A 14,967-nucleotide genomic window follows, 5' to 3' on the forward strand; every position below is an offset into this window, starting at 1 on the left:
GGCTGCTTTTACCTTTTTGAAATAACAGTTAATATAAGCTGTGGTGTATGTATAGCAAAAGTATACAGTTTTGACAAATTTACACCTTTGTATGACCATTGCCATGCTCGTGATAGAAAGTAGTATGTTGAGATAGCCTTGCCTTTTGAACATTTTGTAGACACGGTCCTAGAATCATAGTCCTTTGAATCTGGCTTGTTGCTCTGACCATGATGCCTTGGGGAGCCAATCATGTCGCCTGGGAAGTTCTGTATTCTGTTGAAGAAATTCCATGGGCCTGAGTGTGTGTTCAGATTTATTCCTTGACGAGTTGATGGTCATTTATGGGTTGTTGCAGGTTGGGACTGTTAAAGCTGTCACAAATATTTGTACAGATCTTAGAACACTCATTTGGATTTTAGGTAAATGCCTGTAAGTAGGATTGCTTAACTTTATTAAAATGTGCCATATTCATATTTCCCAATGTGAATATAGCATTTTAAGTTCTTGCTAACAATATGCAAGACTTTACCATCGTGCAGTATTGGCGGTCATCTTTTCCATGTTGGTGGGGTGTGGAGGGGAGGTGCATCTGCATACACATGTATACACATGTAATCTACAGACAACCCTGGGTCTTGTTCTTAGGAGCCATCGCCTTGTAATTTCTTGTGGGGTGTGTAGGCAGCTTGTCCCTGCCTTCTAACAGGCATGTGCTGCCATGTTGTGTTTTCATGGCTCCTGAGGATCACGTGGCTTTTTAATTCTTGCCTAGCAAGCACTTTATCAGCTTAGCCTTCTCCAGACCTGTACTATTGCCAATCTTCCTAATTTTACTTTTAAATAAAATTTGGGATTTCAGCTTGCATTTCTGTAATGCCTAATTATATGCAACATCTTTTCAAGTACTCCCATGAAATCTGAATATTTTTCTTGGTGAACTGCCTCTTCATGTTTATCCCCTCCAAACCTTCTCCATTTCACAATGAAGTTGTTTGCCTGCTGGTTCTGACAGATTGTTCTGAATTCTTTATATGCCGGCTCCTAGTTTTTGCCAAATGTTTTAACAATATTATTTTCACACTACAACAAGTTTTTTCTTTCCCTTGACAATGTCTTCAGAAAGGCAGAGATTTTTGTCAGCACTTTGTGTCCCTATTGTTGTAAAATTAACACAAGACTATTAGAAAAAAATGGTAAAAATCCGCATGTGTCTGGTGTGTGTGTGTGTGTGTGTGTGTGTGTGTGTGTGTGTGAGGGAGGGGGGAGATGTGAAAGTATAGAATGTATCTCTCTCTCCATCGCTCTCTGCACTATTCCTGTGTGACAAGAGACCCTCCTGTCCCCACCTTCAAAGCCAGGGTAACAAACCCATAGACAACTGCACTGCCATTTTATGTAGGTGCTGGGGATTCATGGTCAGGCCCTCACGCTCCCTAGCCCCTCGCGCACTCCTAACCACTGACTCCTCTCTCTCTCCTCAGCCTCAGTTATCCTCCCTGGTGCACAGCCTGTATTTAAAGACCGACACTATGGCAAAAGAAGAGTTGGTGACATTACGTGCAGTTGTAACGATATTTTCCTTAACTATATCTTGATGGCTTTGATTCTGTTTCAGTGCCACATTTACGTGTTCAAGATAGTGTGTGGATTTCTTAGAGATGGTGTTAAAATACTCCTGATAATCTGTATTGTTTTTCTTTTATTCTAGTGTTATCCAAGATAAATTTTGTGGAATTATAAATATCTCAGTGGAGGCTCTTCATGATGTCATGACAGAAGACCCTGAGACAAGAACTTACAAAGAGTAGGTGGATCATTTAATTAATCATACTTAGAATTATGGAATTAAATAATACAGCATGATTATTTTTAGTTCAAAATATGAAGAGTGTAATTTTGTCTTTTATACAGTTTAATTTGTTTTGTTTTGTTTTTGTTTTTGTTTTTGTTTTATTTTAGACAAGGTCTCAAGTATCCAAAACCAATCACGAACATACATAGTCAAAAATGACCTTGAACTTCTGGTCTTTCCATCCTTCACCTCCCAAGTGCTCTAAGAAAGTTATTTTTTTGTAGTAGTATAGCCACTGGGAAGTTGCCTATGATCCATTGCCTGTGGTATACATAATAAATTAAAATAAAAAATATCTAAAAGACGGGGGAAAGAGGAGCGGAAGAAGGATCTAGAGGGACTGGGAAGGGGTTGGAGAGGGGAATAGGCATAAGTATGATCAAAATGTGTTAGATACATGTGTAAAATTGCTAGAGAATAAACTTAAAATATTATAAATAAGTAAATAATTTCCAAAAACAGTCTAGCATAAATTTCTTTTTAAGGATATTTTAAATAGCTTTCCCCTTTCAAGCTAATTATGAGAAAAATGGGAGGAGTTATTTTGTATTTGCGATTAAAAAGGTGCTTTTTGGATACCATAGTACCTTTCTTGTTTTTATTTTTTCCATTTTTTTATTAGGTATTTAGCTCATTTACATTTCCAATGCTATACCAAAAGTCCCCCATACCCCCCCCCCCACCTCCCCTACCCACCCACTCCCCCTTTTTGGCCCTGGCGTTCCCCTGTACTGGGGCATATAAAGTTTGCAAGTCCAATGGGCCTCTCTTTCAAGTGATGGCCTATTAGGCCATCTTTTGATACATATGCAGCTAGCATAGTACCTTTCAAGTGACTGACTAGTTTCAAAAAGTAATAGTTAAAATTACATTCTTTTTGGTGAGTTAGGCAAAGTTATGTTGTTACGAATCAGGCTTAGTGATGCATGCTTTTAATTCCAGCAAGTAGATCTTTTTTAGTTCAAGACAGCCTGGTTTACATGTAATACCCAGGCCAACCAGGTCTACATATAAGACCTTGTCTCAAAACAAACAACAACCAAAGAATATGATGGGGCTGGAGAGATGACATCACCAGCTAAAGATCACTTCCTGCTCTTACAGAGGAGCCAGGTTCAGGTTCTAGCATCCCCTTAACTGCTCATGGCTGTCTATAACTCCAGTTCCAGGGGATCTAACACCCTCTTTTGGCCTCTTTAGGCATCATGCTTGCATGTGGTACATAAATGCACCTGCAGGCAAAGTCTAATTACATATAAAATGAAAATCAATTAGTGTTAAGAGTGCTGACACTCTCAGTCATACAAATATCAGCTTGAAAATTTTAAATTAATTGTATCTTTTTGTGCATAGCGTTTATTGTACTTATTCTCTTACTATTAATAAAGATATTTACCTACAATGTTAATCAAAGTTTCATGAGATTGTAGGCTGCTTAACGTATTACTGCAACAAACTTGTTCTCTTTGCTCTTTATAAAGCCATTTATAGCAAATGGGAAAGATTGCCACTTGGGTCATGTATTGTTGAGAACACTGTAAGCTGTTACAAATGATCTTTACATAAACATTTTTATATTTACATGTTATTTAGCTTTTGAAGAATTATTGTGAAATAGAAATATCCAGCTTTTTGTGACTACAAAATGGAAATAAGTAGTCACTCATACATGTAAGGAATTTGCCTTTAAAGTTAACAGGAATTGTTAACAATAAGACTTTAATATAACAGAACTGTAAATGGTATTTTTATGTAGTATGGCATGGTTTGCAAGTAATGGTACAATGTTCAGACAGTCCTTGTGTAGTTTATTTATACATAGTATAGATAAGAAAACAGTACGTAATATATATGAAGACAAGAAAGTACTTATTCCTTATGCCAAGTCCAGCATAGGGGCGGGGGGGGGGGGTGGTGGTGGTGGTGGTGGTGGGGGACAAATCTTTGGTTTAGAAGGAAACAACCCAGTTAGGAGACTGTCATAGAAATCTGATCTGATAGCTGGTGAAATGGCTCAGTGGCAGAAAGCGCTTGTTCAGTCCTGACAGTTTAAACCAAATCCCTGGAACCCACAGTACAATTGAAATAGTAAAATAAATTAAAAACTGAATCCAAACTCAAAGTAAACCTAGACATGAGGACTGGTGTTCCTGGGGAGTGAGAACCTGTCACTCACTGCTGTTTTCCTTCCCCAGAACCCCTGGGCGGGGGCTTTTACCAGGGGTGGCCTTTGCCATGCAGTCACTTGTGTGACTTTAACTTCTTAGTGTGCTTGAAGAGGTCTGTGATAAATCTGTGCCTTGTATAATTCTAGAGTCTATAGTCCACAGGGCTATAGGTCACAATTAGACTGCCAGAAAGGTTCCAATAAAAAGTATAACATTCTCACTTTAGTAGCTAACTTACTTTCCTGCTCTCCCTTTATGTTTATTTGAACAGTTCATTGAAAGGAAGCTAATCTCTCTGGTTCTGTTGACATTTTTATTATACGGTTTGAGAATGAATTCAGGCAAAGGAAGAAAACTTTTCTTCACCTGTGTAAGTCATACACACATTAGTGTTCTCTCCAGAAACAGAATCAGTAAACAACTGTAAAAATATTTATTTTAAGAAACTGGCTCATTTGGTTACAAAGGCTGAGGCATTTCTGGTTTATAGTGGCAGGTTGGAGACGTAAGGGAGCTGGTAGTTTGAGTTCTAGTCCATCCAGGTTTAAAGGCAGAAAAAGAAAATCTTTGAAGTCCTAACTTGAAAGCAGATAGAGCATGAATTCCCTGACACAGCATTTTTCTGGGTGTTTGTTGTGTTGGCAAAGGCCCAACACACATAGAGGGGATATTCTTCTTTGTCCAGCTCATGATTCAGAAGCTGATACCATCTAAAATCAACTCCATTGCACACCTAACATAATATTTAACTAATACCTGAGCTCTTGGCAGCTGGGTTAGATTGACATATAACTGTCCCATGAAAATAGTTTTGTTGATAGAGCTCCGTATCCCACTTGTTTAGGCCAGGCGTTGTGTTGTGTAAGAAAGCAACAGTCTATCTTAAGGGGAGACTGAAACCAGTGGAACAGGACTCCAATCAGGAAGAGACCAAGGGGTGTGTGTGTGTGTGTGTGCACTGGGGATCAAACCCATGGCTTTACACAAAATAGGCAAATTCTTTAGTACAAAGATACATCTCTAACAAGAATAACTTCTGAGGGTATATAGTGGATTGGAGCCAAGTAATTAAGTAAGCAATGTGAAATGTAGTTTTGGAATGATTTTTTTTTTAAATCAGTGGAGGTCATTGGTAATTTTTAAGTATGAAAGATGTCTCAGTCAGGGTTTCTATTCCTGAACAAACATCACGACGAAGAAGCAAGTTGGGGAGGAAAGGGTTTATTCAGCTTACACTTTCCATATTGCTGTTTATCACCAAGGAAGTCAGGGATGAAACTCAAGCAGGTCAGGAAGCAGGAGCTGATGCAGAGGCCATGGAAGGATGTTCTTTACTGGCTTGCTTCCCCTGGCTTGCTCAGCCTGCTCTCTTATAGAACCCAAGACTACCAGCCCAGGAATGGCATCACCTGCAATGGGCCCTCCCCCTTGATCACTAATTGAGAACATGCATTACAGCTGGATCTCATGGAGACATTTTCTCAAGAGAGGCTCCTTTCTCTGTACTAACTCCAGCCTGTGTCAAGTTGACACAAAGCCAGCCAGTACAGAAGTGACATGTGGTAGTTTGAATGAGAATCCCTCCCCAACTCCCAAGGCTAATATGGTTGCATACTTGTCCCTAGTTGGTAGAACTGTTTGGGAAGGATTGGGAGGTGTGGTCTTGTTGGAAGAGGTGTGTCACTGGAGGGTAGGCTTTGAAGTTTCAGAAGCCCAGGCCAGGCTCAGTCTGACTCTGCCTCATGCTTTCGGATCAAGATGTACATTCTTGGCTGGGCAGTGGTAGCGCACACCTTTAATCCCGGCACTTGGGAGGCAGAGGCAGGCGGATTTCTGAGTTGGAGGTCAGCCTGGTCTACAGAGTGCAGAGTGAGTTCCAGGACAGCCAGGGCTACACAGAGAAACCCTGTCTCGAAAAACCAAAAAAAAAAAAAAAAAAGAAAGAAAGAAAAAGAAAAAAAAAAAAAGAAAAAGAAAAATATTGTGGCCATCCCTGCCACAATAGTCATGGACACTAATCCTTTATAACCATGAGCCTTAAATATTTTCTTTTATAAGTCGTCTTGATGTTTTGTCACAGCAATAAAACTAAGACAGAGTTGGGGGTGGGGGGGTAGGGTAGGTGACTGCTGTGACAGGCCTGGCCATGCTGGTTTTTTCAAGGAACATGGAAGACTTTGGAAATATGAACCAGGAAAGCAGTTGAGTACTGTAAGTGGCGCGTAGCAGGCTCACACTGGTAGTATCTAGGAAGACGATAGTGCTGAGAGTGTTGTGGACTGTGGAGGCCCATCTCAAAAGGTTTCTTTCAGAAGGGAAGCAATATTAGAAACTAAGCTGGAGACCATTCTGGTATTTGGCAAATAATGTGATTGCTTTTTGCCCATGTAAAAATCTGCATGAGGCTAAATTGAAAAACTTTGGACTAATGCATTTGGCAGAGACTTATGTTGACCATCACATGGTTATTATTATCCAGTCTTATACAGGTATACAGTGAGGACAAGCAAGCAGGGCAGTAAACAGTTTGAGGAGAAGAAGAGCACCAGGAAAGTCAGTGTTTGAGCCAAGGCTGGTGTTGACAGACGTAAGAAGAAGCCTTTGTTCAAATAGAATAAAAGAAGTTGTGTCCTCAGGACAAGACCCCAGTCAGCTAAGGTTTCAACTTAGAAAAAGCAACAGCAAATCAAAGCCTGTGCAAATGTCTTTCTAGGAGAGGGACAGGTTGCATCCCAAGCTAGCGGCTGACGGTAGCAGTGTAGGCCCTTGGTTCTGTCTTTAGAATCTGGAAGGGTAGAAAAGATGTGATATGATCAGGTTTACAATGAGATTCATATGATCTGTGGAAACTGTGAGCCAGAGGCAGAGAAACCATTTAGGTATCTGTTATAAGTAATATTATCTTCATAAGAAACACTGAGTTGAATTTGAAATAGACTTTGGAGGGAGGTGGCCGAGGCTGCTAAGGAGGGCCAACAGATATTTATAATTGGATGGTATGCAGGTTAGTTTTAAATTGTGTTATTTCTAGCTTCTTTTTATCTTTGTATCTTAATATGCCCTCATGACATATTTGTTTAGGCCTTTTAAATTTTAAATGAATTTTGTTTGAGAAAATGGCAGTGAGTTCCTATGCATTCATTTGATGATCCCATATTTTTATTTTATCTACAAAAAAGTTCATATACAAGGTAAATGAATACCTAATGGTTAGCTATAATTAATCTAACAGTGTTGCTTGAGAATGTCACAGGAAGTAAATCCCTCTAGAAGGGTTTCATCCTGAGAGCTGATGCATCTACATCTGCTTGTTAGTTTTCATTTAGTTTCTTCAGCAAACCAGGGCAACTTAGTAATGAGGCTAGAGCACAGTCTGTTTAGCACACTTTTACTTTCTTACATAATCCTGGGAAGAGAAACTGATAATCTCTTGCCAAAGTGTGGGAAGTAAGAAGAAAGAAAGAATTTAGCCAGCATTTTAGGAAGCGGTAAACTTGATTAGAAAGGACTCATGAATTTTTTTATAACTGTAGAGGACAAAACACAGCTATAAACAAAGTAGTGTTGTTTGAAACAAGTAAAATACAGGCCTTTGTAATGATTCTTTCTACACTTGATTCATTGGACTCAGCAGATGGCCCTGCAGAAAGAGAGAAACCCGGAAGCCATAAAACAGCAGCAGGGAAAGAATGAAAAACAAAACCATTCTAAAGTCACCACTCTGCCCTCCTAGCTTCTGTCTTGAGTGACCTCCTCGGAGGTCTCTCTTCAGCCCCGTTACACAGCCATGCCCTTATGCTTTAGAAAGTTAAAAGCCCAGGTTTGAACAGAGTCAAGTTGTTGGATGATGTTCTACGCTGATTTTCTAGCACAGCTTCTTCTCCCTCTTCACGGATTGCCCATCAAGCCCTAGATGGGCCGTTGGCGATGTGCCCTCGGCTATCAGACTTGTGGGTTGGCTCAGAATCTCTTCTTGCTTTGTCATGTCCTTGCCTTCGTCCTGTTTGAGCAAACCTACCTCTAGAATTCCTTTTGCGTCTTTCCTGTGTTCCTTCTTGGCTCGTTCTCTGCATTGCTAATATACTACATTCACTTAGAAACTTGTATTCAGACCATAAGAGGATCTGAGATAGTGCATAAGAAAGAGGGATTTACATAGGGAAGCTTCCCAGGGGGATCAAGGGGGCACAAGGATGAAAGTCTTAGTGGTGAGCTAACTGCCAGTGCAGAAAGAAGCCATAGGGACTGCATGCTGTTGTTTTCCAGCATAAGGTAATACTTTTTCTAGGAGAAGGAAATGGAATTTTTTGAGCTTTTATAAGGTATTCATATAAGGGTCTGTAACAGAACTTCCAGCTTTAACAATAGGCCTTGGCTACCCCTGGCAGCAGTGTGTTCCTAGGAGAGTGGCTTCAGCATCAACTAATGTGGCCTGGCAAACAGCACCACTGACCCAGGTTCTCTCTACTTTATCCCTCAGCACACCGGCCTAATCTGCAGGCTGCTTTCTGCATGGGTACAAAGTAGCTCCAGGGTTACATGACAGTGCTACTGTCAGACACTCTCCTCCGTGTCTTTCCTAAAGATTGAAGTCAACTTCTTCTAGAAACCATTTCAAAGCACTTTTCCCTTTTATCTGCTTGAGCAGAGTTCCATAAACATGCCCCCTTAATGAGCCATCATTGCCTAGGAGAATAGGACTGCTATGATTTGCATTGTTGAGTGCTGCCTGGACCTGGGACTAGCCATTTCAGAAGGGTATGCTGGCGGGGAAGCAGTGAAGCCCAGTGGCTTCCGTTCTGATAAGGATGGAGGGTGAGGCGCTGCTCAGTGGTTAGCTCTTCCTAGCATGCCTGCAGCTCTGAGTTCCATCTCCAGTACTGCAGCAAAACTAAATGAAAAAGAGGAGGATGATTATGTGTAGTGGCCATTTGTATTATTTCCAGTTCAGTTTTACGTAATTTGTGCTGATTAGTTTTTTTGTGACCTTGACACAAGCGAGGGTCATTTAGGAAGGGAGATCCACAATTGAGAAAATGCCCTAATCCGACTGCCCTGTAGGCAAGTCTCTGTAATATTTTCTTACTTAATGATTGTTGTTGTAGGACGGCCTAAACTACAGGGTGCAGTGCCACCCCAGGCAGGTGGGCCTGGGCTGTTTAAGAAAGCAAGCTGAGAGATCCTGGGGAGAAAGGCAGTGAGCAGCACCCCTCCATGGTCTCTACGTCCCTTCCGCCACTCTCCATGTTTCCTGCCTTGAACTCAAGGCCCTTTTCTTCATACTGTTCCCCTGGGTCAAATTTGAAGCATCTAAATTTGATACACTGCAATATGGAAAAGTTCATTTAGGCTAGGAAAAGTTTAAAGGACACTCAATATATGTTTGTAAAGTCATTCCTTTCTCACTGGAAAAATAACAGGTGACTTAGGGCAGAGAACACTTAAGAATTGATATTTCTTACCAACATTTGTCTGTTGGGTTTGACATTTTTGAGATTTTTGTTGAGAAGGATTGTAATTTAGCACCCTAGTGCCTGGAGATACTCAGTAATTTCTGCTCAGGTGTGTAATGGAGGAGTGGCTATATGTATTCACAAGACAGTTGTTATTTTAAATGATTATTGATAGTATTTTATGACTATAACTATTATTAGATTAAAAGCCTCCATATGTTTTTGCTTATTAGAAATCTCATCTTGTGCGTTCCAATTAAAGTGTGACAGCTTGCCTTTAATCTTTGTTAACAAAATGAGATTTTACTTTCAGTTGGAGCTTCAGAAGATAGTTTCAACTTTATGCTTTTCAGTCACAATTTTTTGATGTTTTGTTTTTTGTAATATATAGCTCAGTGGTACATTGAACATCCATAGTCCATCCTGAGTCAGAAAAACAAGGTATAGTTTTACAGCTTTCACAGACCTGAATGAGTATAATTTGCACAAATTAAAGTAAGCAGAGTCTGTTCTTTAGGTAGTTTTTGGTCATGAAAGGAAGGGAGGGAGGGAGAGAATGAGGGAAGGAAGAAAGGGAGGAAAGAAAGAAAGAGGAAGAAAGGAGAGAAAGGAAAAAAAGAAAAGAGAAGAAAAGAGAAAGGAGAGAAGAGAAGAGAAGAGAAGAGAAGATCTTAGTCGGGATTTATTGCTTCAAAGAAACACCATGACCACCAAGAAAGTTGGGGAGGAAAGGGTTTATTCAGCTTACGCTTCCAGACCATAAGACTTTGTTGGAGGAAGTCAGGACCGGAGCTCAAGTAGAGATGGAACCTGGAGGCAGGAGCTGATGCAGGGGCCATGGAGGGTGCTGCTTACTGGCTTACTTTCCATGGCTTGTTCAGCCTGCTTTTTTATATTACCCAAGACCACCAGACTAGGGATGGCACCACCCACAGTGGGCTGGGTCCTTCCCCATTGATCACTACTTGAGAAAATGCCCTACAGCTGGATCTCATGGAGGCATTTCCTCAACTGAGGCTCCTTTCTCTTTCTCCTTTCTCCTTTCTCACTAGCTTGTGTCAAGTTGAAACACAAAACCAGCCATAGATAACCGCCCCCCCCCCGCCCCCACACCAGATTCTTCATTGTGCTAAACCCTTTAGCATCAATGAAGGCATTTTTACTATGTAAGTAGCAGACCTGAAATGATGGCACTGTGGTTAAGAGCACTTGCTGTTGTTCTTCCAGAGGGCTTGAGTTCTTGAGTTCAGTTCTAAGCACCCAGGTTAGGCAGCTCACAACTGCATATAACTCCAGCTGCAGGGGTATTGGGCGCCACAGGCACTGTATTCATGTGGCATAGACTCACAAATAAAAAATTAGTCTCTTTCTCTCTTTTTTGCTTTGTTTTGTTTCTTGAGACAGGGTTTCTCTATGTAGCCTTGGCTGTCCTGGAATTCACTGTAAACCAGGCTGGCTTCAAACTCAGAGATCTGCCTACTTCTGTCTCCTGAGTGCTGGGATTAAAGGCGTGCACAATCACTACTAGACAAAAGTAAATCTTAGACGAAGAAGAAGAAGAGGAAGAGGAAGAAGAAAGAAGATGATGATGATGAAGGAAAGGAGATGCAGCAGCAAGCTAACATGTTTTGTATGTTTTGTGGTGCAGAAGAATTTGAGACCAAAGGAAAGAGGGAGAGGGGCTTGCATAAAGACCAGTGTGTGTTGCAGTTGAATTAAAATCTAGTTGGCATAAAGTAGCTAATAGATGGAGCCATCTTACTCAGTTCTGAATTTCAACCTGGGATCTAGACTCCCTCTGACCTCTCAGTTCCTGCCCGGGTGCTTGAGCATTGCTTGTGCTGTATCATCTCAGCGGACCCAAGCATTGCAGCTCAGAAAGACAGGCAGTGAGTGAGTTGGAGGCCCAGCTTTCTTGTTTTCAGGAGTGACTGGGAAAGGCACAGTGTTCCCAGAAGCTGATGTTGCTAATGGTGGGGAAGGACACCCAGGTCTGCTGTGACAGGGAGCCTGGTACATTTCTGATACTAGCAGTTGGCCTCAATTTTTGAATAGTTGACTTTGGTACTGTCCTTCCCCTCAATTTGGTGTAACACATTAAGAAAAACCAAATCCTCTCTGCCATAGTCTGTTGGTTAGAACCGTAAAGCTCTGTTAAGTTTCTGAGTTCTCCTTTTCAAAATTAGGAAGTTGTGGGGTTTGTTCCACTGATGGTGATTCACCAGACAGCATTCATTTCTTGTCTCTCTATAATGAGTGTTGGAGGAACAGGAAGCTATCTTTCTATTTCCTCTGCTAATGTTTGAGAGCAGTGGTGCAGATAATCAAAATGAAATGATTTCTAACTGTCCTGGAGCCATGGGTGCCACTGGGGACAAGTTCCTCATAGTGGAGTATTTCATTTGGAGCATGAAGTGGATCGTTGGGTAACCAGTGGTTTGGTGATGCCTCTGTCAACGTCACTGCATGTACAGTCTGCAGATGGATACACAGGAGCTTAGGGGAGGTAGCTTAAGTGTAAATCTTGATGGTGTGTTGTTTTGTTTGTTTTGTTTTTTAAAGAAAGATATAAATTGTCTTTTGACTGATAGTTGATTCAAAAGCTTCCTAGAAAGAACCTTTCAAAACTTTATCATGTGTTTATATTTTCCCTCCCTTACGTAGCTCAAGTTAATCTTGAGATACTGATCTTCTTGCCTTGTTCTCATAAGTTATAATTTACTGTATCAAATGCCCACGTTACGTGTTCCGCATTCCCTTTGCTGTGGCCTGTTTTAAAATGGGGAGTTTGTAAAAATACACTACTAAGAAAGCCTTTTTGGTGTATATGTGTTTCTGGTGTATGTGGTGTGGAAGGAAGAGACCAATGGTGAGTGTCTTCCTTAAGGTTCCCACCTCAGGTTTTGATATAGTGTCTCTCTCTGAGCCTAGAGCTCAGCAGTCCTGCTACCCCACTGGCTAGCAAGCCCAGTGATTCTTCAGTCCCTGCCTCGTCCCTGCCTCACTAGTGCTGGGTTTAGGAGTGTGCAGCTGCTGCTGCTGCTGCTGCTGCTGCTGCTGCTGCTCCCAGCTTTTTTTTTACATAGATTCAGGGATCGAACTCAAGTCCTTGTGCTAAGTAGCAGATATCCTTAACCGAGTCAGCTCCCCAACCTAAAAACAAAACACAACCAAAACCTTTAAAAAGTATAAATCTTACTCATTTAACTAATCGACTCCCCTTTGTTAGAGAGAAGCATGCATGTTCGCAGTAATTTTGAGGAGTTGCATTAGTATGCTGCAGGTATTTTTACTTAAACTATGGTGCTTATTTTCAATTGTAGTTGTATGTTGATGTCTCAACATGAGGAACCAAAAGTAACAGAAGATGAAGAGCCACCCACAGAACAAGACAAGAGGAAAAAGATGGTAAGTTACAAGCATGACCAGTGAGCACCATGCGGTATATGGAATGTTGGTCTGTTCCCCTGTATATCTGCCATTCATCCCTTGTTGAAGAAGTTAAGTATCTGAGCTTTACTCCTTGGTTAGGAAATCATTCTGAATAGCTTATCCAGTCTGAGAAAAGCAGAAGTTTTGCTCAAAAAAACAAAAAACAAAAAACAAACAAACAGGGCTGGAGAGATGGTTAAGAGCACTGGCTGCTCATCAAAGTTCAATCCCCAGCAACCACATGGTGGCTCATAACCACCTATAATGATATGTAATAACATCTATAATATCCTGGCCTGCAGGCATACATGCAGCCAGAATGCTGTATATATAATAAGTAAATAAATCATTATAAAAAAACCAAAAATACAGGACTCAACAAGTTTATTTAAGTTTAAAAAAGGAAAGAAAAAAAAATAAAACTATTTTGAGGAGACATAGTGGATTGTTTTCTTATTCTTTCTTTATTTCTTATTGTTTCCTTGTATATTATTAGCCATTAGGTCTTGCATAAGAATCTGATAAGAATAAAGAGCTGGAAGCTAAGAACTTGTGAAGTATATTGCCTTGAAATTTGCTTACAGTGTTTAATACATACTCTGCCCAGGACAGTGAATAGACACAATGAGCTTTGGGAGCCTCTTGTGCTCTCCTGGCTTCACTGCACTGTCTTCCTCTCTTGCGAAATGACAGCAGCAATGTCACCCACCCCAGGAGCACACAAGTGCTCATGTAGCACCCTCAGGACCAAGACAGGCCGACTGTTGTTTTATGTGCACTCATCATGATTTCATCTTGTTTTTCTATTCAGTCCTTCAGTGATCTTATGTTAATCTCAAGGATGTAATCCTAAATTCATGGTCAGTGCTGCACTGCTCTAATCGACTTGGTCTAAACCAGTCTACTCCATTACACTTTGTCTTTACTCATAGTAGCAGCCACCACCCAGCGGCTGGTTAAAGGATGGTTATGACTCCTCCCCCTCCTCCTCCTCCTCCTCCTCCTCCTCCCCCTCCTCCTCCTCCTCCTCCTCCTCCTCCTCCTCCTCCTTCCCCCTGTCTTCTTCTTCTTCTTCTTCTTCTTCTTCTTCTTCTTCTTCTTCTTCTTCTTCTTCTTCTTCTTCTTCTTCTTCTTCTTCTTCTTCCTCCTCTTTCCCTTCCTTCTCCTCCTTCTGTTGTTGTTGTTGTTACCGTTGTTGTGCTCCTATCTCTAGCCGAGGAAATGATTCTTCACTCCAGAATTTACATCCTTTTTGTGTAGTGACTTGTGACCTTGAACAGATTACCTTGACTTTTTAGACTTGTTTTGCCTCATTGGTGACATCAGAAGACAACTGGGTTAGTAGATTGCCAGGGCCTGTCCACTAACATCCTTTTTGATTCATTTTAAAAAGCCCTTAATGCCGTTCTCTCCTTTATGAATATATTCCCAGAAACACCCCTCCTTTAAACTGAGACTTGGTGGTATCCTAAAATGGAACATGTCTTCTCTTGATTTAAAACAGTGAGAGCCTCTGACTCTGTAACTTATTTGGCCTTTCCAATTCTTGCCCTCCTATTCTCAACTTTAAAAGCATTGGACATACCATTATTGCCACAGAAAAGTGTGATAGCATTTTCCTCACAACATTCTGAATTATAAATGAATAATAGGTGTTCTGTTATTAGCTTCCATGTATGCTATATTAATTTTTCTTAATCTGGTAGGTTTATCCTTAGCAAGTTAAACTACCCAAATCTGTGTTTCATTTTGTATTCAATTTTTAGTCATATTACGTAATAGCTTAGGCCTAGTGTGGGCTTTAGAAACCCTACAGCCCTGGTGACACACCTACCTCATCAAGAACACACCTCCCAATCCTTCCTTAACAGTTAGTTCTACTAACTAGGAACCAAGCATATGACCCTTGAGGGCCATTCACTTTCCAACTGCTACAGCATATATGCTGCCTGTTCATCTCAGCTCCTGAAATGGACTCTAGATGAGTTAAGCAGAAAGACCTTAAAAACAGTAGGATAGAGGAAGGTACTTTAGACAGTAGTCTGTTATCCTTAAGGGACATGTTTTAAGACCTGAAGTG

General features: G+C 40.9%; 1 protein-coding gene across 5 annotated transcripts in view; it reads left to right on the forward strand.

Annotated features, from left to right (window-relative positions):
* The window catches only part of Ipo11 (importin 11), a 132,661-nt gene that overhangs the window by 101,185 nt on the left and 16,509 nt on the right, over positions 1–14,967 (forward strand). For all 5 annotated transcript variants that reach the window (XM_029468283.2, XM_021180389.3, XM_085830859.1 and 2 more), the window contains 2 exons: positions 1,691–1,786; positions 12,779–12,863. In XM_029468283.2, coding sequence (XP_029324143.1) covers positions 1,691–1,786; positions 12,779–12,863 — 181 coding nt within the window. The remainder of the gene's footprint in view (positions 1–1,690; positions 1,787–12,778; positions 12,864–14,967) is intronic.

This window comes from Mus caroli, unplaced genomic scaffold (assembly GCF_978045245.1).
Source record: "Mus caroli unplaced genomic scaffold, Mus_caroli_1 scaffold_15, whole genome shotgun sequence".
Lineage (NCBI taxonomy): Eukaryota > Metazoa > Chordata > Mammalia > Rodentia > Muridae > Mus > Mus caroli.